General features: G+C 41.5%; 1 protein-coding gene across 3 annotated transcripts in view; it reads right to left on the bottom strand.

Annotated features, from left to right (window-relative positions):
- Positions 1-25,235, bottom strand: part of LOC135504302 (vitamin D3 receptor A) — an 85,511-nt gene that overhangs the window by 7,821 nt on the left and 52,455 nt on the right. For all 3 annotated transcript variants that reach the window (XM_064922725.1, XM_064922726.1, XM_064922727.1), the window contains 5 exons: positions 20,068-20,198; positions 11,462-11,646; positions 11,147-11,246; positions 10,394-10,577; positions 2,361-2,515 (listed from right to left, as the gene is read on the bottom strand). In XM_064922725.1, the coding sequence (XP_064778797.1) occupies positions 2,361-2,515; positions 10,394-10,577; positions 11,147-11,246; positions 11,462-11,646; positions 20,068-20,198 (755 nt within the window). The remainder of the gene's footprint in view (positions 1-2,360; positions 2,516-10,393; positions 10,578-11,146; positions 11,247-11,461; positions 11,647-20,067; positions 20,199-25,235) is intronic.

Raw genomic sequence — 25,235 nt, 5'->3', positions numbered from 1 at the left:
CTTAGCCTTATTGCTCAACTATTCCTAATCAAGGTAGCATCTACATTAAAGCTGCAATATGTCAGTTTTTGGGCGACCAGACTAAATTCAACTTAGAAAAGTGTGTTATAGATCTGTCATTCTCATTGAACGCAAGTCTAAGAAGCGGTAGATCTGTTTTATGTGCGACATTTCCATTTCCCGTTCTTAAGCTTTGTTTCTGCGTCTTTTACTTTCGGGTTTGTACACCAGTTTTAAACTGCGGAAAATATAATTCACAGCGGTTTACATGGTACAATGATACACTATGCTTCTTTCATCACAAACCAAAATTTGGAAAAACTATTAGAATTTTAGCAACAAAGAAATTGTGGAGCAATTTCTGTATAGTGCATCTTTAATGTAGAAGCATTCAGAAACATCTTCTATTCTTATTTGCAATAAAAGTGACTCCAAAATGATCATTCCTTATTTGCCATTCATTTTTATATTGGGCACAACCAAAACGAACAGCAAATGCATTCAACACGTTTGTAGAGTCACAAGCTTGATGTAATTGTGTGCTATGAATATGGGACCAAATACTAAAACTCTTGACTAATTTAATACACTATAAGTGAATTTGTTCAAATACTTACGAATTCTTCTGTTTTGTTACAGCCGTATTCTAAAATGTAAAAAAATATTTTTTTCCACCTCGTCAATCGACATACACACAATACCCCATAATGAAAAAGCGAAGAGGTTTGTAAATGTATTAAAAATAAAAAACAGAAATACCTTTATTTACAAAAGTATTCAGACCATTTGCTATGAGATTCAAAATTGAGCTCAGGTGCATCCTGTTCCCATTGATCATCCTTGATGTTTCTACAACTTGGGAGTCCACCTGCGGTACATTCAATTGATTGGACATGATTTGGAAAGGCACACACCTGTCTATATAAGATCCCACAGTTGACAGTGCATGTCAGAGTAAAAACAAAGCCATGAGGTTGAAGGAATTGTCTGTAGTACTCCGAGACAGGATTGTGTAGAAGCACAGATCTGGGGAAGGGTACCAACACATTTCTGCAGGATTGAAGGTCCCCAAGAACACAGTGGCCTCCATCATTCTTAAATGGAAGAAGTTTGGCACCACCAAGACTCTTCCTACAGCTGGCTACCTAGCCAAACTGAGCAATTGGGGGAGAAGGGCCTTGGTAAGGGAGGTGACCAAGAACCCGATGGTCACTCTGAGAGAGCTCCAGAGTTCCTCTGTGGACATGGGAGAATTTTCCAGAAGGACAACCATCTCTGCAGCACTCCACCAAAATCAGGCCTTTATGGTTGAGTGGCCAGACAGAAGCCACTCCTCAGTTAAAGGCACATGCTGGGAGTTTGCCAAAAGGCACCTAAAGGACTCTCACCATGAGAAACAAAATTATCTGGTCTGATGAAACCAAGATTGAACTCTTTGGGCTGAATACCAAGCGTCACATCTGGAGGAAACCTGGCACCAGCCCTACAGTGAAGCATGGTGGTGGCAGCAGCATCATGCTGTGGGGGTGTTTTTCAGCGGCAGGGACTGGGAGACTAGTTAGGATCGAGGCAAAGATGAACGGAGTAAAGTAGAGAGAGATCCTTGATGAATACCTGCTCCAGAGTGCTCAGAAACAAACTGGGGCAAAGGTTCCCCTTCCAAGAGGACAACGACCCTAAACACACAACCAAGACAACGCAGGAGTAGCTTCGGGACAAGTCTTAATGTCCTAGAGTGGCCCAGCCAGAGCCCGGACTTGAACCTGATCGAACATCTCTGGAGAGAACTGAAAATAGCTGTGCCGCGACGCTCCCCATCCAACCTGACAGCGCTTGAGAGGATTGGCAGAGAAGCATGGGAGAAACTCCCCAAATACAGGTGTGCCATGCTTGTAGCGTCATACCCAATAAGACTGGAGACTGTCATTGCTGCCAAAGGTGCTTCAACAAAGTACTGAGTAAAGGGTCTGAATACTTATGTAAATGTTATATTTCATATTTTTTTATTATACATTTGCAAACATTTCTAAAAACCAGTTGTTGCTTTGTCATTAAGGGGTAGTGTGTGTAGATTGAGGAAACTATTTAATCCATTTTAGAATAAGTATAACTTAACAAAATGTGGAAAAAGTCAGAGTCTGAATACTTTCCAAATGCACTGTACATAGTGCTTCCATTTCTAAACAGTAAAACAGATATGAAAATACCCTAAAATAAAAAGGTGGCATTCTTGCACAGTTGCTTTAAATGAAACATTTGATCTCAAAACCAAAAAGATGGAGTATCGAGCCAAATTTAAACATGCGTCGGGGAGTGTACGTACAGTGTGTAGAGTGTGTGTGTGTGTACATGTATTTCACCCTTGGTGACGTCGTTGACGCAATACTTGAAGTCAGGACCACCACCACAGCTCCAGGACATGTCCTCTAGGTTGAAGGACTGGTTGGAACGCAGCATGATGATCTCGATGGCACTGGATTTCAGCAGGGCGATCTGGTCCTCAGCAGTCAGCCCTCTGGAAACACACAATACATGTATTGAGCCAAACATGCAGATTGACAGGGTGCCCTCACCCCATCATACACAGAGGGCCTTATCTTCTTTTACTTTACCTGATGAGAAACTGTGGCAATAGCAACCTATTTCTCCCAATGTGAAATTCATTCCAGATTTGATGGCAGAGACAGTGTTTCATTGGTACCAAAAGATGAGGGAATCGGTATAACAACAATCAAAGGCTGGAATCTTACAGCACATTGGGCGATGTCATTCTTCTATTTCTAAACTAAATGAAGTAGTTCTTAACCTTGAAACTGGAATTGCCTCTGTCATTCTCTGACAAATATTTAATTTTCATCTTTTGCTCATTTCTATTTTTTGTATACACAGATGAACGAATTGAATGAGCACTGTTTTCTAGAATTTTCTAAGGGAGGGGGAGACCGGAAAGGACAGGTAGTACAATTATTTTATGGTTACCGGGACAACAGCGTTCCATGGTGCACTGCAGCGTGTGCTTCACTTAAATGTTGCTATTGGAGGCATGAGCACACAGGTTTTACCTCATCCAACCTTCCATATTCACACACCGGTACGAACACCAAACTAACGGGAAACTCTATCCGCTCTGCCTCTGTGCCTATTCCCTTCTTATGATGAGTCATCATGAGCCTGACAGCCTTTGTTAGTGTGGCTAACACACAGCCAGCCAGGTTATTCTAAACAGATCCTCCGACACAAAGGGAATCCTGAATACATGCAACACTGACTGACATGGCTAGAAATGGAGATCTGTTTACACCGGTGATCTAACCCTTCGTCACAAATACAGGATTCAGCCATTTACCTGAATGCTTTCTAAGACCAAAGTCTGAATAACATTTCTTACCCATTTCGTTTCATTTGCTTAAAAAACAAGCATATAGCCTCCTCCTCTCAATAAAGGCAGTTGTTTTTGTCCTGCCCAATGGAAATCAAACCGTCACCTGTGTTGAATAGAACATGTGTAGACCTTACCGGGAAATGCTTACTTACAAAGCTTTAACCAACAGTGCAGTTCAAGAAAGAGTTAAGAAAATATTTACCAAATAAATATGAGTAAAAAAATAATAAAAAGTTACAAAAATAACAACAGGGCTATACACAGGGTGCCCCGATACAATTTGGAGTGGGTCTAGGGTATTCGGGAGGATGCTGTTGATATGAGCCATGACCAGCCTTTCAAAGCACTTCATGGCTACTGACGTAAGTGCGACAGGGCGGTAATCATTTAGGCAGGTTACCTTAGTGTTCTTGGGCACAGTGACTATGGTTGTCTGCTTGAAACATGTAGATATTACAGTCAGGGAGAGGTTGAAAATGTCAGTGAAGACACTTTGCCAGTTTGTCCGCGCATGCTTAGAGTACAAGTCCTGGTAATACGTCTGGCCCCGAGGCTTTGTGAATGTTGACCTGTTTAAAGGTCTTGCTCACCTCGGCTACCGAGAGCGCTATCACTTAGTCGTTCAGAACCACTGGTGCTCTCATGCATGCTTCAGTGTTGCTTGCCTCGAAGCGAGCATAAAAGTAATTTAGCTTGTCTGGTACTCGCATCACTGGGCAGCTCGTGGCTGGGTTTCCCTTTGTAGTCCGTAACAGTTTAAGCCCTGCCACATCCAACGAGCATCAATCGTTAATCCTGTATTCAATCTTAATCCTGTATTGATGCTTTGCTTGTTTGATGGTTCATCGGAGGGCCGAGCAGGATTTCTTTAACCTCTTGAAACTCTGGGGGCGCAATTTCATTTTTGGATGAAAAACGTTCCCGTTTTAAACAAGATATTTTGTCACAAAAAGATGCTCGACTACGCATATAATTGATAGCTTTGGAAAGAAAACACTCTGAATTTTCCAGAACTGCAAAGATATTGTCTGTGGGTGCCCTAGAACGGGAGCTACAGGCAAAACCAAGATGAAACGGCAACCAGGAAATGAGCAGGATTTTTGAGGCTGTTTTCCATTGTCTCCTTATATGGCTGTGAATGCGAGAGGAATGAGCCTGCCCTATCTATCGTTTCCCCAAGGTGTCTGCAGCATTGTGACGTATTTGTAGGCATATCATTGGAAGATTGACCATAAGGGACTACATTTTCCAGGTGTCCGCCCGGTGTCCTCCGTCGAAATTGGTGCGTCATTTTCAGCTGCTGGTATTTTTCCATGCGATTCTGAGGGGAAAGCAGGCTTCCACGAACTGCATATCAATGAAGAGATATGTGAAAAAACACTTTGAGGATTGATTCTGAACAACGTTTGCCATGTTTCGGTCGATATTATGGAGTTAATTCGGAAAAAGTTTTGACGTTTTGGTGACTGAATTTTCGGTTAGTTTCGGTAGCCAAATGTGATGTACAAAACGGAGCGATTTCTCCTACACAAAGATTCTTTCAGGAAAAACTGAACATTTGCTATGTAACTGAGAGTCTCCTCATTGAAAACATCCGAAGCTCTTCAAAGGTAAATGATTTTATTTATTTGGTTATCTGGTTTTTGTGAAAATGTTGCGTGCTAAATGCTACGCAAAATGCTAAGCTAGCTTGCAATACTCTTACACAAATGATTGATTTGCTATGGTTCAAAAGCATATTTTGAAAATCTTAGATGACAGTGTTGTTAAGAAAAGGCTAAGCTTGAGAGCAGGCGCATTATTTTCATTTTATTTGCGATTTTCAGAAATCGTTAACGTTGCGTTATGCTAATGAGCCTGAGGCTTTATTCACGATCCCGGATCCGGGATGGGGAGTATCAAGAGGTTTTAACCTCTTATCTGGATAAGTGTCCCGCTCCTTGAGCTCGATGCGGATGTTGCCTGTAATCCATGGCTTCTGGTTGGGATATGTACGTACAGTCACTGTGGGGACAACGTTGTCAATGCACTTATTGATGAAGCCGATGACTGAGGTGGTATACTCCTCAATGCCCTTTGATGAATCCCGGAACATATTCCAGCCTGTGCTAGCAAAATAGTCCTGTCGCGTAGCATCCACGTCATCTGACCACTTCCGTATTGAGCCAGTCACTGGTACTTCCTGCTTTAGTATTTGCATGTAAGCAGGAATCAAGAGGATATAATTATTGTCAGATTTGCCAAATGGAGGGCGGGAGAGAGCTTTGTACGCATCTCTGTGTGTGGAGTAAAGTTGGTCTAGAGTCTTTTCCCCCTCTGGTTGCACATGCTGGTAGAAATTAGGTAAAACAGAAGTAAGTTTCCCTGCATTAAAGTCCCCGCCACTAGGAGCGCCACCTCTGGATGAGCATTTCCTTGTTTGCTTATGGCCTTATACAGCTGGTTGAGTGCAGTCTTAGTGCCAGCATCGGTTTGTGGAGGTAAATAGACAGCTACGAATAATATAGATGAGAATGCTCTTGGTAGATAGTGTGGTCTACAGCTTATCATAAGGTACTCTACCTCAGGCGAGAAATATCTCGAGACTCCTTTAAAACTTCTTATGCATAGAGGGCAGCATTTTCACATTTGGATCAAAAGCGTGCCAAGAGTAAACTGCCTCCTACTCAGTCCCAGATGCTAATATATGCATTATTAGTCATATTGGATAGAAAACACTCTGAAGTTTCTAAAACTGTTTGAATGATGTCTGTGAGTATAACAGAACTAATATGGCAGGCAAAAACCTGAGAAAAAATCCAACCAGGAAGTGGGAAATCTGAGGTTTGTAGGTTTTCAACTCTAACCCTATTGAAAATACAGTGGGATTTGGGTCATCTTGCACATCCTGTGGCTTCCACTAGATGTCAACAGTCTTTAGAACGTTGTTTCAGGCTTCTACTGTGAAGGGGGACTGAATGGGAGGGGAATGAGTCAGAGGTCTGCCAGCAGCCTCGGTCTCGTGATGTGCGGTCATAAGAAAGTTACCTCTCATTCCAATGCTTTTCTACAGAGAAATGAATTCTCCAGGTGGGACATTATTGAACATTTATGATTTTAAAAATCCTAAAGATTGATTCTATACATCGTTTGATTTGTTTCTATGACCAGTAATATAACTTTTTGGAATTTTCGTCCGACATTTCTGCTGGACTTGCCCGCGCCTCGTGAGTTTCGATTTGTTTACTAAACGCCCTAACAAAAGGAGGAATTTGGACATAAATGATGGACTTTATGGAACGAATCAAACATTTATTGTGGAACTGGGATTCCTGGGAGTGCATTCTGACGAAGATCAAAGGTAAGTGAATATTGATAATGCTATTTCTGACTTATGTTGACTCCAACATGGCGGATATATTCTTGGGTTGTGTATGTCGTCTGAGCACCATACTCAGATTATTGCATGGTTTGCTTTTTCCGTAAAGTAAAAAAAATAATCTAACACAGCAGTTGCATTAAGGAGAAGTATATATTTAAATCTGTGAATAACACTTGTATCATTTATTAATGTTTATCATGAGCATTTCTGTGATTTGACGTGGCTCTGTGCAAATTCACGGGATGTTTTGGAGGCAAAGCCAAATGTAAACTGAGGTTTTTAAATTCACGGGATGTTTTGGAGGCAAAGCCAAATGTAAACTGACGTTTTTGGATATAAATATGAACTTGATCGAACAAAACATACATGCATTGTGTAACATGTTGTCCCGGGAGTGTCATCTCATGAAGAATATCAAAGGTTAGTGATTCATTTTATCAATATTTCTGCTTTTTGTGACTCCTTGCTTTGCTTGGAAAATTCACTGTATGCTTTCTGTGACCTAACAATGATATGTGCTGCTTTCGCCGAAAAGCTTTTTTGAAATTGGACACCATGGTTGGATTAAGGAGAATTTTATCTTTAAAATGGTGCCTAATACTTGTATGTTTGAGAAAATTGAATTATGAAATTTCTGTTGATTGAATTTGGCGCCCTGCAATTTCATTGGCTATTTGATGTCTATGACTGGGTTTCATTGGCTGTTGGCTGTCTAGGACTGGGGTTTCGCTAGCGGAACCGCAGTCCTAGACAGGTTAATATTAGACATTGCGCACCAGCTGTTATTGACAAAAAGACACACACCCCCACCCCTCATCTTACCAGACCTAGCTTCTCTGTCCTGCCCATGCATGGAAAATCCTGCCAGCTCTATATTATCCATGTCGTAGTTCAGTCAAAACTCGGTGAAACATAAGATATTACAGTTTTTAAATGTTCCGTTGGTAGTATAATCTTGATCATAGGTCATCCATTTTATTTTCCAATGATTGCACGGTGGCCAATAGAACAGATGACAGTGGGAGTTTACTCACTCGCCTACGAAGTCTCAGAAGGCAGCCCAAAATCCCCCCCCCCCTTTTCTCCGTCTTTTCTTCACGCAAATTAAGAGATTTTGGCCCATTCCTGAGAAAGCAGTATATCCATTGCGTTGGACTCAAGTAGTCAAGACTATTGATAAGGGTTTGGCTCGTGACACCTCTTTGAAATAAGTCTTAAATCATCAAAACTGTATTAAACTAATCAAGTTTGGGATGTGCGTAAAAAACCCTTGGGAAAGTATTCAGAGCCCTTGACTTTTTTTCGCATTGTTACATTACAGCCTTGTGGGCTGTCGTTTCTCTTTACTTATTTGAGCTGTTCTTGCCATAATATGGACTTGGTCTTTTACCAAGTAGGGCTGTCTTCTGTATACCCCCATACTTTATCACAACACAACTAATTGGCTCAAACGCATTAAGGAAAGAAATTCCACAAATTCACTTTTAACAAGGCACACCTGTTAATTGAAATGCATTCCAGGTGAGCACAAATTCACACTTATGAAGATGGTTGAGAGAATGCCAAGAGTGTGCAAAGCCATCAAGGCAAAGTGTTGCTACTTTAAAGAATCTCAAATATAAAATATATTTTGATATAATAATTTAACGGATTCATACACGAACAAACAGCACAAAATGTAATCAAAATGTTGTTTTAAAGTGTTCTATAGTTTCCTTTTATAAGTATGATCAGCAATGTTTTGTATTTTTTTTAAATATTGAACCATATTTAACAAAGCACTAACTTCTTTTAAACTGTTACCGGGCTACCTTCAGACGAGTCTTGTGAGCATCCTAGAGCAAAATACCCAACGTACGTGTTGGTGGGAGTCTCACCTTTCCATAAGAGGGGTCATATTAGTGTGTAGCCCGAACTGTTCGGACGCTACATACAGAAGTTGGCAGAGTCCCGTGACGCTTGTGGGGGTTGTAGAGCAAAATGGAGAACACCATTGTGTTTGTGACACGCAGGCCAAACCGTTCGGATGTTTTCATGAGAAGACTGATTTTCGGGACAAACACCGCTGTAGCTTGGCCACCTTCCACCGCAGATGTGAAAGGCCGCCATTTGCAGATGCGGTGGATTGAGACGCAGCTCATGCAAAAAAACATAACTCTAGTTTAGACAGATTTTGTTTGGGATATTTATTATAATGCTAATTAGATTTCCACTTTAGATGGTGTAGAAATATACCAAGTCACTACAAAAATAACTCAGTTGCCGGAGACGAAGGAAGCCGCTCAGGGATTTCACCATGAGGCCAATGGTGACTTTAAAACAGTTACAAAGTTTAATGGCTGTGATAGGAGAAAACTGAGGATGGTTCAACAACATAGTTAGCAAATAATACTAGCCTAATTGACAGAGCGAAAAGAAGAGAGCCTGTACAAAATACATATATTCCAAAACATGCATCCTGTTTGCAACAAGGCACTAAAGAAATACTTTTTGTCCTGATTACAAAGTGTTAACACATTTTCAAGTGGTGGCTGCATCATGTTATGCTTGTCATCATTAAGGACTGGGGAGTCGTATTTTTTAAGAATAAAAATAATAAATGGAACAGACCTAAGTACAGGCAAAATCCTAAAGGAAAACCTGGTTCAGTCTGCCTTCCAACAGATACTGGGAGATGAATTCACCTTTCAGCAGGACAATAACCTAAAACAAAGCCAAATCTACACTGGAGTTTCTTACCAATGAGACAGTGAATGTTCTTGAGTAGCCAAATTAAAGTTTTGACATGAAAATCTATAGCAAGACCTGTTTGTCTCGCAATGATCCACAACCAACTTGACAAGCTTGAATAAATAGGAAAATAGTAAATGGGCAAATGTTGAATAATCCAGGTGTGGAAAGCTCTTAGAAAGGTACCCAGAACGACTCAGATGTCATCTCTGAAAAAGATGCTTCTGGAAACTATTGACTGAGGTGTGTAAATACTTATGGAAATTAGATAGATACATTAGCAAAAATTTCTAAAAACATGTTTTCAATTTGTCATTATGGGGTATTATTGTGTGTAGATGGGTGAAAAAAATATATACTTAATCCATTTTGAATTGAGGCTGTAACAACGTGTAGAATAAGTGATGTGTGAATACTTCTTGAATGCACTGTGCATCTGGGGAGCAGATGGATAGGGAACCTTTACTGAACTGGTGTTGCACCCACTCTGTTCCAGTGTATTCCAGGAATACCACTGAGCCATAGGTCTTTATTAAATGCCTTACATACATAATAACACACTGCACCAAAGCATGTAGCTATGCAATTACCGAAGTCATCCACCCACAAATAACTATTACAAGCTTAATGGACAGTAGAAGCCTAACTAAGATCCAATTTCAGATTGAAAGGTTGTTGTGTAATGGCCTAATTAAAGATATATGGTGGAGCAATCATGTGTCCTACACAATCCTTTTAATGTACTATATTAAGGCTCCTGGGCAAAGTTTCCACTACGTACAGATATAGGATCAGCGTCCCCTTCCCCAATCCTAACCTTTAACATTAGTGGGAGGAAAAACAAAACTGACCCAAGACCAGAATCTAAGGGCAACTCCACCCCACACCTTTAGGAGGCACACGGTATGCTAGAGTCCCACCTGAAGCCAGGAATCATCTTAGCGAAGCCGATGACCTTCTGGATGCTGTAGCTGACCAGGTCAGCCAGGTGGGGCAGCATAGAGAGCTTGGAGCCATCGTCCTCACTGGAGTCTGGGCTGCCTGCACTGTCCTGGTACATCATTAACAGACTGCTGAAATTCATCAGCTTGGTGTCCACAGACTCTACATACACAGAGAGAGATAGACAGAGGGCGAGAGAGCGATACAGAAACACAGAGCGTGAGAGACAGAGCGAGAGACACAGAGAGAGTGAGAAAGAGCGCGAGAGAGAGAGAGTGAGAAAGAGAGAGTTAGAGAGAGACAGAGTGAGCAGAAATATAATAGCTCATGGGGAATGTAAAGAAATGGTTACTAAAAGAAGCAACAGGTTTACAATGAAAGGTACTACCCATTATGCCATTATGTGGTGTAGAAGTAAAGCAGGGACACACGTGTTGTTAAAGAACCTTGGTACACCTGGACACTATGTTTGAGAGATTTTTAAAAAAGACACCAAAGGCAGGCATTTTATAAAAGCAAATGTATGGTACATAGCAGCTGTGTAACAAACCTCGCGTGGTGTGATTGTGAATGTTTCCACAGCCAAGTTATGGCCTTTGGTTTTACCCTATCACTGTAAGGAGACCTTTGAGACGTTTAATGCCAACACATCTTGCTAATGGAAAATGTGATTGTGGTGCATGTATACGGTGTGTATGAGTGCTATATGTGCGTGAGCATGTGTCCCTCACCTGGTGAGTGGTTGAAGGAGTCTGAGGAGGCATCTGACAGAGAGTGAAGGGAGGCTGCACGACTGGCACTGCGTGTTACTGGGCCCTCTCGCACTGGGGGCTGCAAACACATACAATTAACATGATGCAACATATTTTGATTTGTCTTGGAACGTGCACATAAAAGTGATTAATAAAACAGACCCATAATCACTTGAAATGAGAATGGTAAAACATTACATTAACATCATGCAATATCTGCGGTTTAGTATATAAAAACAATATTGCAAAAAAAGTGAGGATGTGAGCGGCTCGGCTCGTTTGACCAGTACTGACCCTGAAGCGTGAGAAGTCAGAGTAGGAGTCATCATAGGTCTTGTGGTGGGCCTCCACCAATGAGGCGATGACCTGGCTCTGCTCGTCGTTCAGCCTAGGTCTCAAGGCCTCCCGCGCCGCCTCTTCCTCCTTCCTCTTCTGGATCAGGTCCTTCTTCCTCTGCACCTCCTCATCTGTCAGGATGACTGGGGCAGAGAGAGGCGAGGGGGAGACGGGTGAGAAGAGGAGCGGTGGGGGAGAGCGAGAGAAAGAAGAACACAGCTAGCTTGATTGCCTCACACAGGAGCCTCAGATCTACTGACAACCGTGTTCGTTAAGTGACTGTCACTTGCTGTTTTCTTCACACAAACAGCAGCTAGCTATGCGAGACTCTAGAATGTGTAGGCTAATAATCTTCCAAGGAGAATACCATAAGCACCACGAGTGCTGCAGTGTAATCTGAGCCGTGCTGTTTCTCAAACTAATCGGTCAGACAAGAATAATTTTACATGCCAATACACCATGTGTCAAACTCATTCCACAGAGGGCAGAGTGTCCTCGGGTTTTTGCTCCTCCCCTGTACTTGATTGATGAATTAAGGTCAATAATTAATAAAGAAATCCCCTTACCTGGATGTCTAGGTCTTAATTGAAAGGAAAAAACAAAAACCTGCAGCCCTCCATGGAATGAGTTGATACCCCAAAACTAGAAGATGATGCACAAAGCAATGGATGAATCAAATCAAAATAGAACTGTACCAGACAGAGGCTAACAACTACAAAATAGAACTGTACCAGACAAAGGCTAACAACTACAAAATAGAACTGTACCAGACAGAGGCTAACAACTACAAAATAGAGCTGTACCAGACAGAGGCTAACAACTACAAAATAGAACTGTACCAGACAGAGGCTAACAACTACAAAATAGAACTGTACCAGACAGAGGCTAAGAACTACAAAATAGAACTGTACCAGACAGAGGCTAACAACTACAAAATAGAACTGTACCAGACAGAGGCTAACAACTACAAAATAGAACTGTACCAGACAGAGGCTAACAACTACAAAATAGAACTGTACCAGACAGAGGCTAAGAACTACAAAATAGAGCTGACTCCTTTTAGTCGACTGATCGATTGTTTGATCGATGGGCTGTTGGTCGACCAAGATTATTTTTGTCGAGAAGTTGTTTATATATATATATACCTACACACCGACACACCTACACCTTCAAGGGTTTCTTTACTTTAATTTTTTTTTTTTTTTTTTTACATTGTAGAATAATAGTGAACACATCAAAACTAGGAAATACCAAACAGAATCAGAACCCAAAAAAGTGTAAAACATAAGTAGCCACCCTTCGCCTTGATGACAGCTATGCACACTCTTGGCATTCAACCAGCTTCATGAGGTAGTCACCTGGAATGCATTTCAAATAACAGGTGTGCCTTGTTAAATTTGTGGAATTTCTTTCCTTATTAATGCGTTTTGGCCAATCAGTTGTGTTGTGAAAAGGTAGGAGTGGTATACAGAAGATAACCCTATTTGGTAAAAGACCAAGTCCATATTATGGCAAGAACAGCTCAAATAAGCAAAGAGAAACGACAGTCCATCATTACTTTAAGACACAATGATGAAACTGGCTCTCATGAGGACCACCACAGGAAAGGAAAACTTAGAGTTACCTCTGCTGCAGAGGACAAGTTCATTAGAGTTAACAGCCCCAGAAATCGTCAATTAACTGCACCTCAGATTGTAGCCCAAGCAAATGATTAAGACACATCTCAACTGTTCAGAAAAGACTGAGTGAATCAGGCTTTCATGGTTTTTGGTTCCAACCGCCGTGTCTTTGTGAGACGCAGAGGAGGTGAACGGATGATCTACGGATGTGTGGTTCCCACCGTGAAGCACAGAGGAGGTGTGATGTGCTTTGCTGGTGACACTGTCTGTGATTTATTTCAAATTCAAGGCACACTTAACCAGCATGGCTACCAGAGCATTCTGCTGCGATTGGCCATCCCATCTGGTTTGCACCTAGTGGGACTATCTTATGTAAGGTCTATTTGACCAAGAAGGAGAGAGATGGAGTGCTGCATCAGATGACCTGGCCTCCACAGTCACCCAACCTCAACCCAATTGAGATGGTTTGAGATGAGTTGGACCAGAGTGGGAACTCCTTCAAGACTTTTGGAAACACATTCTAGGTGAAGCTGGTTGAGAGAATGCCTAGAGTGTGCAAAGCTGTCATCAAGGTAAAGTGTGGCTTTGAAGAATCACAAATATCATTTATTTCTATTTAACACTTTTTTTTGGTTATATAACATGATTCCATGTGTCTTATTTCATAGTTTAATGTCTTCACTATTATTCAACAATGCAGAAAATAGTCAAAATAAAGAAAAACACTTGAATGAGTAGGTGTCTAAACTTTTGACTGGTACTGTATATATATTTTTTAATGGGACACAAGACATCCGTCTGATCCACGCCTGGAGGCCGCGGGGATGGCACCTTGTGAGGAGCAAGTTGGTTTATTTCATTCCATTTAGGAGTTGTCAATATAGTCCGACTTTTGTTTGTGGTGCTCCTGTCAATGTTGAGTAAGGACACGCAGCGGATTATGCATAGAAGTATGCCCAGGCTATGTGGCTTGCGCTCAAATGTGTGCCCATTTGGGGATGTGATATCTGAAATATCTTACCAGCTCTCTTGGTAACCACTTGGCGTGAAAGGAGGAAAAGGTATTGCTCTTATCTGGTGAAACATCATAAAATAGGCCTACCTGATTACTTCTTATCCCTGGCACAAATAGCCTATGTCTAGAGCTCACTGGGCAGGAAACTGAGGGCCCAGAATATTTTATACAAATGTTGCAAGTTTGCTCATGCCAGCTTCAGGCCAGACCCAAGTTCCATGTTTCAGGCCATGTGTAGCCAATGTTTTTACCAGGATATTTTCTACCTGCAGGCTGCAAGGTTAATTATTGTTAGCTTTATGTAGGCTATTTTAACATAGTTGGCAATGACAATATAAGTTATTTTATTAAAAACACATAGGGTGTGTCTATATAGGGAACAATAATGTTTAAAAATGTAAATCAAGCGATTGGTCGAAAGAACAAACTACTCTAGGTTGCCCAGGATATAGACAGTGTATACATATATAGTCAGGGACAGCTTTACTGCACACCAGTAAATACATAGAAACTAAGCTCATTTTAGTTTCAATGATGAAACAAATACTCAGACAGACTAACTGCTAAATAACTGTAAATAAATAGCAATAAAAAGCTAAAAGCTTTTCCTGAATGTGAATAGGGCTGAGAAATGTCAGGGACCTCATGATATCACTATACTTAGGTGCCGATATATATATTGCGATTCTCACGATTCTTGGTGGATTGTGATTCAATACTGTTATTTTATTGTGATTCTGCTGCTCTTGAACTACTTGTTACTTCAATTTCTTATCCGTATTATTTAAAGCTGCATTGTTGGTTAGGAGCTCGTATGTAAGTATTTCACTGTATGGTTGTATTCGACGCATGTGACTAATAACATTTTATTTGATGTTCCAAACACCATATGTGTGCTGCACATGGACAAGATACAACATGAGAAAACAAGTCTCTCAGTCATTGAAATAAAAGTGCTGAAAACAAATTGGCTCTCTATGAAGGAAAAAATGGGAGTTTTGTTGCAGGTACTGCCAACTAGCGCAAAAATTGTGATTGTCAAAATGATACAATATATCGTCAAAAATAATACCCCAATATGCAACTATCAATTCCCCCCATCACAAAATGGGAATCATCTTCATGGCAGGGCAATCTTGTAATGCCTGATGTTTTCTACAAACTCCTGCACACTTCATTAGCAAAAAATGTATTTTACCACCCATGTCAGGAAATGTCTTTTACCACCCATGTCAGGAAATATCTTTTACCACCCATGTCAGGAAATGTCTTTTACCACCCATGTCAGGAAATGTCTTTTACCACCCATGTCAAGAAATGTATTTTACCACCCATGTCAGGAAATGTCTTTTACCACCCATGTCAGGAAATGTATTACGCAACAGTAAAACAAATGTTGCCTGTTTCACACATGGACAGATCGAATTCCTGCTAAATCAAGTTTGTCTGCCATTAACAGCAGCTGTGGTCAAATACATTATGTTTATCACTTGCCAATAGTCTTCACTGAACAGCAGATTGAAGGAAACGTACATGATGTAGGTGATAAAACCAAAACACTTTAGGAGCTGACTAACCACAACCAAGCATCTGGTTTGTGTTACATGCTAGCTTTTGGACTAGTCCACTGCGGCTAAACATTTTATTTAATCTATTGCCATATTTAAGGATTATCAACAACGGCAACAACATACAGTAACACTGTTCAGAACTAGAGTTGGACCAGACTATGATAGAATCTTATTTTATTACTGCTGCCTGGCTGACATCAGGCTAGCATGGGACACCAAATAGCCCATCTAGCATGGCATAGTCAGAAGGACCACCGCCGCAGCCAGGCAAGCATGTGGTAATTTCCCAGAGTTCACCAGCAATAGTCTGCTGTGCTGTCTGGATAGTATTTCACAGTGCCTTTTTGTTTGGATGGCACAAGCGGTAAAGTGTGAGACAGCGGAGGCCAGAAAATCGAGCTGTTTACCACAAAATTGTTCACATTTATTCATTAGCCTCATGCCTGGATCGTCATGGCAGAGGACTGAGCTGCAGGGTGAGAGAGAGGATTAAGAAAGAACAAAAGAAGGAGAGAAGGCGAGAGAAAGAGGAGATAGTAAGGAGAGCGAAAGAAAGGAGAGGAGTGTGAATGACAGGAGAGGAATGAGAGAAAGGAGAAGGCAAGAGAGAAAGAGAAAAAGAAAGGAAAAGGAGAGAGAAAGAAGGCAAGAGAGAAAGATGAGAAGAGAGCAAGGAGAGAGCCGAGAGAAAGGAGGGAGAGGAGAGAAGGTGAGAGAAACGGGAGAAGTACAGTGAGAAATAGGAAGGAGCGGGAGAAAGAACAAGCGAATGAGGAGAGAAAGAAGTATAAATAGGAGAAATAAAAGGAGAGAGGAAAGGAGAGCAAAGGAGTAAGAGAGCAGAGGGATAAGGATATAGGAGGGAAAAGGAGAGCAAGAGTAGAGAGAAAGGTGAGAAGAGAGTGAAAGAAGGACAGCAGAGAGAAAGAGGGGGAGAAAGAGAGGTGAGAGAAAGAGGAGAGAAGGCAAGAGAGACTTGGTCAGAGTGAGGGAAGCAGCAACGATGTGAATTTGTAAGCGACTTTATTAACAGAGCTGACAAAGTGCGAGGGAGAGACGCTCTAGCAGGTGTAGGAGGGGCCTTGTGGTGTGAGTAATGTGAGCAAGTGATACAGGAGCAAGGATGAGGGAGAGACAGCAACCAACCAAACTTGCGCTAGTGCACTTATGTGGTACCTGTTTTGACTGCATCAAACTGAGAGAAGCTAGCGCGCTATCTTCTTGTCCTACAGATCCAAATAACACAACTATTCAAATTATTAAGTAGCAGCATACCTGTTGGCTCTTGGTTGTTGTAGCATATCCTTCATTTTAATTCCATTTTCCATTGATTAGATAATCTTGTAACTTGCTTTGCCACACAGGGAGGCTCTATAACTATAGTTTCGCTTTGACTTGTGAGTGGCCGACAACAAGCCACTGCATAGGATATGGCAACATTCAGTTAACTCTGTCCATCGCCATTGTAATCTGTGAAGCCAAAATGTTCCCAAACAGAAGATTTAAACTATTTTCTCGGGCGCGGACATCGACTCTAGGGTGTTAATACTCTGGGTCAGGATATTGTTAATATCACCACAACTACTACAATCCCTCTAATACTCAGAGAAAATAAGGTAGGAGGCACCTCCATGCAGAATGAGAACAGAGGTGCTATTCCTGGCAACCCTTCAGCTTAAGGGAGCATGAGTAATTGTGTACTGCTCACTGATTTGGCAGGCTGCGCCGAGTGGGCAGGCCTGCTCTGTTGTCTTGGCACTAACACTAACAACTGCGGACAATGTGGCTGGATCCTCAGCCTGGGAGCGGTGCTTTGAAGAAGCAACAAAAAATCTTTAGGGGCGAGGCTCGGATTGACCAATTACAGTGTTAAGACTACACCCACGGGTCATCAATGTCAACCGTCATTAACACACACAAAAACATGATTTATTAATGTGTACATACAGTGCTAAATGAGACACATACCGTAACTGTAGCAGTCCAAAAAAAGAGGACCAACAGGCAACATTTAAAGAAGATCAACATTTTAACACTTTAAATAACCGCCTCCGATTGTATCCACATCAAGCTTAGCACAGCTCGACAATTGCTCAGTCACCATGCTCATCCAATCGCAAGTCTCATTCTGTGCCAGACCTCTGCCTGAAATGTTTCATACCACATAGTTTTTTTTACATGAGTGAGGTCCACATGACTGGGGAATGCAGGGCCAGGCAGCTCCCTCCTCATCCATGACCCCATGGCCTGAAGCTATAGCACTTGTGCAGACAGAGGCCATTTTAGTGGTTTGAACCCTCTTTATTTTCCAGGGGGCTCATTTAGGCTTGTGACTGTTTGCAGGCTAGGCTACAGGGCAGCAGCACCACTCTGTATCGGACCATTGTGTAACGGGCAGGAGAAAGAGTATCATTGTTGGACTGGTCTTTATTTCTCTCCCACTCTTCCCCCTTCTCTCTTTGTCACCTCAAAATGCACAACATGTCTATTTTCAGAACCATGCAGATTTGTTGGTGTTCCGGCACAGTAAAGTGGAGGGTATTTCATAAAGCAGGATTAATATGACTTAGCCAGTACATTTGTCTAAATATTCTGAAACCACCACATATTTTCTAATACAGTACAGAATGTAAAACAGTACAGCCCTGGTCTATTTTCTGGCTGACTGCAACCCAAATATGACCGACCGCCTTGTTTCAATCTTGTGTAGCAAAATTAGAAAGTGTTTTTACATTGGATAAAAGCAGACACAGAGAGCTACAAAATGGTAAATCATACAATATATTTGAGGAACAATGGGTAAGTAATTCTGCTTTGAAAGTTGCTAAACTTGTATCTTCACTTTTGAGAAAATGACCTTTGAACGGTTTGGTACCAACTGGAGAGCTCTTCTTTGTCCACCCATTCACCATCGTTCACACCCTCTTAAGCTTTAGCCTGACCCATCTCTAAGGGTTGACACAAGCGTTCTGTACTAACAGCTGCAGTCAAGCATCCAAGCTAACTGGCTAACGACTTCCAGACACAAATGAGAGAACAGCTCACTGAACATTACTCACCCTAGCAGAGCTAGGCTGTTTTTATGTTATCCAGAGCGTTGGTGGCTGCAAATGTGCTGTCAGATTGTCCGTTCGTAAATTCAGAGCATTTCACTCTCGGGACTTTCAGAGCGCACACTGGACACTATTTGATGAGGTGATCCGAGCATTCTGACCTCACAACGGCAGTCAAGCACCCAAGCTAACTGGCTAACATTGGCAAGACTGAATTTACAAAAGCACCTGAAATCGTTACTTGCATAGTGGAGACTTTTGTTAAAAGACATGTAGCTAGCTAGGTAAACAATTAAACATAATCCCAACTCATGACGTTACTACCCTACATGAATCTGCAAGTAGCTAACAAACCAGGTTCAGTGTTAGCTAGCCAACATTAGGCTATAACTAGCCAAGCAAAATGGCTCAGATACGAATAACAAGATCATACACGTAATGTTAGCTATTGAGTCAGCTAACAGTACACTAACTTGAAAGAAAATACTGTCAAAATTTGAAATGTCTAAAATCTGAAAATGTAGCTAGCTAGACTCATGGATGGACGCCTCTTCCTGTTAGAGATTCCAAGGTTGCCCTTTGTTTGAAGATGTAATCCGGAGACAGGTGTTCTTCATCTCCTTAGCTATCATAAACTAATTCCACTGATTTCAAAACTCGGTCCTCCAGAAAATGGAGAGCAACACTTATGCAGTTCTACTATGTAAACTTTTTTTAAATTAAAACCAGCGTTAGACAGGATTACCTACACATACTGACCAGCTCAAATAGACAGAAGCGTGCTATATGGCAGACTAATCCGAACTCATCTCTCGGCATGTCCAGCCCACTCATTATCTCAGCCAATCATGGCTAGCGGGAAGGTTACTTTCTATTTCTGTGGCAAAACCAACTAGGCTTGTAATTAAGTAATTTTATTCATATTTACTGATGGCATACAAGTTCGTTATTAAGGCACATGAAAGTTCACATGTTCCAGAAGGCATATCTGCCAAAAAGGCATTTTGATTTAATAAAATAAGATTATGTTCAAATGGCTCTCGTGTGAAGTAGTGACCCGCGACATACACCTAGTTTCCTGAAACAGGTCAAAAATACAGATATCTAAAACATAAAGAACATGTCCAGGCAACAATGACTATGCATGAATGTACAGTAAAACATATTCTACTAACATTATGTACACTGTACTGCTTTTTTACATTAGGCCTATATGATGTAGTCTTTAGCCAGCATGAGCCTAGCACTTAAAGTGCTGAAGTTACTGTATTTATGACCATTTAGCAATCAGTCTCTGAGCACTCACACTCCTTCATCATGCCGATGTCCACGCAGCGTTTGAGCCGGCAGGCCTGGCAGTGTCGCCGGTTGTCCTTGGTGATGGTGCAGCTGCCGTTGAAGGGGCAGGTGAAACTGGCCTTACGCTTCATGCTGCGTCTGGTGGGGACAGCGAGACAGAGATATTGAAACCTGGCTCACTGACACGTTCAAATATACACAGAGACATTAAAAACACTGGATTTCTTTTGCAAAATGGAGGCAGAGGGGATTATTACTCAACTGGATTACATTTGCAGACACACAAACGGAATAAGAAAGACACACTACCCCTCTCACAGAAAAAACATATCATGAGCAGTCACGCAGCGTGCCCTTTGAAGTAGAGGTCGACCGATTAATTAGGGCCGTTTTCAAAGCAATCGGAAATCGGTATTTTTGGACACCGATTTGGCCGATTTTACACCTTTATTTAACTAGGCAAGTCAGTTAACCTATAGGGTATGTGGGACGCTAGCCAATCTCACTGGCCAACGTCCAGTGAGATTGCAGAGCGCCAAATTCAAATACAGAAATACTCATTATAAAAATTCAGAAAAGATTCAACTATTTTACATCGGTTTGAAGATTAACTTCTTGTGAATCCAACCACGGTGTCAGATTTCAAAAATGCTTTACGGCAAAAGCCGCAGCAGACAAATCATTACAAACAGTAACCAGCCAAATAGAAGAGTTACACAAGTCAGAAATAGAGATACAATTAATCACTTACCTTTGATGATCTTCATATGGTTGCACTCAGAAGACATTCATTTATTCAATAAATGTTCCTTTTGTTCGATAAAGTCTCTTTATATCCGAAAACCTACGTTTTGTTCGCGTGTTTTCTTCAGTAATCCACAGGCACAAACGCAGTCATAACAGGCAGACCATAAATCCAAATTGTATCCGTAAAGTTCATAGAAACATGTCAAACAATGTTAATATTCAATCCTCAGGTTGTTTTTAGCCTAAATAATCTAAAATATTTCAACCGGACAATAACTTTGTCAATATAAAAGGTAAACAAGAAAGGCACTCTCTGGTTGCACACATGAAAAAGATCCAACACTGCAGGGTCCACTCATTCAGACTGCTCTTACTCCCTCATGTTTCAGAATACAAGCCTGAAACAATTTATAAAGACTGTTGACATCTAGTGGAAGGCATAGGAACTGCAATTTGAGTACTAAGTCAATGGATACTGTAATGGCATTGAATAGAAAAAGAAAAAAAACTCCTTCCTGAATGGATTTCTCTCAGGTTTTCGCCTGCCAAATCAGTTCTGTTATACTCACAGACATTATTTTAACAGTTTTGGAAACTTTAGAGAGTTTTCTATCCAAATCCACTAATTATATGCATATCCTATGTTCTGGGCCTGAGTAGAAGGCAATTTAATTTGGGCATGCTTTTCATCCAAAATTCCAAATTCTGCCCCCTACCCTAGAGAAGTTAAAAACACATTCTTATTTTCAATGACGGCCTAAGAACGGGCAGAACGACAGATTTGTACCTTGTCAGCTCGGGGATTCAATCTTGCAAACTTACAGTTAACTAGTCCAACGCTCTAACCACCTGCCTCTCATTGCACTCCATGAGGAGACTGCCTGTTATGATAATGCAGTAAGCCAAGGTAAGTTGTTAGCTAGCATTAAACGTATCTTATAAAAAAACAATCAATCAATCATAATCACCAGTTAACTACACATGGTTGATGATATTACTAGTTTCTCTAGCGTGTCCTGAGTTGCATGTAACCGATGCGGTGCGCATCGTTGCTCCAATGTGAACCTAACCATAAACATCAATGCCTTTCTTAAAATCAATACACAGAAGTATATATTTTTTAACCTGCATATTTAGCTAAAAGAAATCCAGGTTAGCAGGCAATATTAACCAGGTGTCACGCCTTGGTCATTGTATTTTGTGTTTTCGTTATATATTTGGTTAGGCCAGGGTGTGACATGGGTTTATGTATTGTATTTTCGTATTGGGGTTTGTAGTATTTGGGATTGCGGCTGAGTAGGGGTGTTGTATAGGTTTGGCTGCCTGAGGCGGTTCTCAATCAGAGTCAGGTGATTCTCGTTGTCTCTGATTGGGAACCGTATTTAGGTAGCCTGGTTTTCACTTTGTATTTCGTGGGTGATTGTTCCTGTCTCTGTGTTAGTGTTCACCAGTCAGGCTGTAATAGGTTTCACGTTCCATTTTTTTGTTTTGTATTTATTAGTTATTTCATGTATAGTTTCGTTATTTGTTTCACTAATAAACATGAGTAACCAACACGCTGCATTTCGGTCCGACTCTCTTTCGACAAACGAAGAACGTCGTTACACCAGGTGAAATTGTGTCACTTCTCTTGCGTTCATTGCACGCAGAGTCAGTGTATATGCCACCGTTTGGGCCGCCGAATTTGCCAGAATTTTCCGTAATTATGACATAACATTGAAGGTTGTGCATTGTAACAGGAATATTTAGACTTATGAATGCCACCCGCTAGATAAAATACGTAACGGTTCCGTATTTCACTGAAAGAATAAGTCTTGTTTTCGAGACGATAGATTCCGGATTCGACCAAATTAATGACCTAAGGCTCGTATTTCTGTGTTATCATGTTATAACTAAGTCTATGATTTGATAGAGCGACTGAGCGATGGCAGGCAGCAGCAGGCTCGTAAGCATTCATTCAAACAGCACTTTCCTGTGTTTGCCAGCAGCTGTTTATGACTATCAACTCCCGAGATTAGGCTTGTGTAACCGATGTGAAATGGCTAGCTAGTTAGCAGGGTGCACACTAATAGCATTTCAAACGTCACTCACTGAGACTTGGAGTGTTTGTTCCCCTTACAGAGGGGCCGCAACTTTTGTGGATGGGTAACTATAATAACGACAACCTAAAACTTCTTACCTGGGAATATTGAAGACTCATATGTTCTCATGTTCTGTGCAAAGAACTTAAACGTTAGCTTTCTTACATGCACTTTTACTTTCTTCTCTAATACTTTGTTTTTGCATTATTTAAACCAAATTAAACATGTTTAATTATTTATTTGAGGCGAAATTGATTTTATTTATGTATTAAGTTAAAATAAGTGTTCATTCAGTATTGTTGTAATTGTCATTATTACAAATAAATAAATAAAAATCGGCAGATTTAATCGGTATCGGCTTTTTTGGTCATCCAATAATCGGTATCGGCGTTGAAAAATCATAAATCTACTTTGAAGGTTTTTTTTCATACAGCCTCCCATTTACAACAAGCCACACACACATAGGTAGATACACACACAAAGTTCAGAAATAGATCAACACAGCAAAAGCGTAAATAAAACACCCATAGATAAGTACTTGAGTCCCTATTGTTCCCACATATTCACACACTGGGGTACCTACAGGTGTCAGCTGACCTTTCTCCAAAAGAACAAATTGGGAACGACAGACATGAGGACAGCTGACTTAAGTGTTAAGTGTTAATGGTTGAGTTTAATGAGAACAACACGATGCCTGAGAAGTCTGGCATTATTCCTTCTTTCTTGTAGGAACTTTCTCTAAACCATATAAACTCAGCAAAAAAATAAACATCCTCTCACTGTGATCTGCGTTTATTTTCAGCAAACTTAACATGTGTAAATATTTGTATGAACATAAGAATCTACAACAGACAAACTGAACAAGTTCCACAGACATGTATGGAATAATATGTCCCTGAACAAAGGCGGGGTCAAAAAGTAACAGTCAATGCAGCTGGTGGCCACACCAGATACTAAGTACTGCAGTGCATCTCCTCCTCATGGACTGCAACAGATTTGCCAGTTCTTGCTGTGAGAGGTTACTGCTCTCTTCCACAAAGGCACCTGCAAGTTCCCGGACATTTCTGCGGGGAATGGCAAAAGTCCTCACGCTCCGATCCAACAGGTCCCAGACGTGCTCAATGGGATTGAGATCTGGGCTATTTGCTGGCCATGGCAGAACACTGACATTCCTGTCTTGCAGGAAATCACGCACAGAATGAGCAGTATGGCTGGTGGCATTGTCATGCTGGAGGGTCATGCCAGGATGAGCCTGTAGGAAGGGTACCACATGAGGGTGGAGGATGTCTTCCCTGTAATGCACAGCATTGAGATTTCTTGCAATGACAACAAGCCCAGTCTGATGATGCACCACCCCAGACCATGACGGACCCTCCACCTCCAAATTGATCCCGCTCCAGAATACAGGCCTTGGTGTAACGCTCATTCTTTCGATGATAAACGCGAATCCGACCATCACCCATGGTGAGACAAAACCGTCTGGTCCAGCGACGGTTGGTTTGTGCCCATAGGCGACGTTGTTGCCGGTGATGTCTGGTGAGGACCTGCCTTTACAACAGGCCTACAAGCCCTCAGTCCAGCCTCTCTCAGCCTATTGAGGACAGTCTAAGCACTGATGGAGGGATTGTGCATTCCTGGTGTAACTCGGGCAGTTGATGTTGCCATCCTGTACCTGTCCCGCAGGTGTGATGTTCGGATGTACCGATCCTGTGCAGGTGTTATTACACATGGTATGCCACTGCGAGGACGATCAGCTGTCCGTCCTGTCTCCTTCTCTTAGGCGTCTCACAGTACGGACATTGCAATTTATTGCCCTGGCCACATCTGCAGTCCTCATGCCTCCTTGCAGCATGCCTAAGGCACGTTCATGCAGATGAGCAGTGACCCTGGGCATCTTTCTTTTGGTGTTTTTCAGAGTCAGTAGAAAGGCCTCTTTAGTGTCCTAAGTTTTCATAACTGTGACCTTTATTGCCTACAGTCTTTAGGCCACATTAATAAAGTTACACCCTCTCGGCCTATTCCTTGTCATTAAACAAAAATACATTATCCCGTTCCTGCTCAAAAGACCAGCTTTCTCTAGATTTAAAAAGATTCCAGATAATAAGCTTCCATATGGACAGCACTTTAGTTTGGCTTGAATCGGAGGCTGCCAGATCATTTCAATATTGCCTAAGAAACTACATTGTTTTTTATTCCCGGACAGTGTGTCCTCCGCTGTGTGGGAAATATTGAGCCATAATAAGCCCTGGAGCCCCACAGGCTACTCCACTACATTGTGTTCATTAGGGCAAGCAACCGGAAATAGACAACCCTTTCAAGATAACCCTTTCTGTTCCAAGTCAAACTG

This window comes from Oncorhynchus masou, chromosome 18 (genome assembly GCF_036934945.1).
Source record: "Oncorhynchus masou masou isolate Uvic2021 chromosome 18, UVic_Omas_1.1, whole genome shotgun sequence".
Taxonomy (NCBI): Eukaryota; Metazoa; Chordata; class Actinopteri; order Salmoniformes; family Salmonidae; genus Oncorhynchus; species Oncorhynchus masou.
This window is presented reverse-complemented; position numbering and strand designations above follow the sequence as displayed.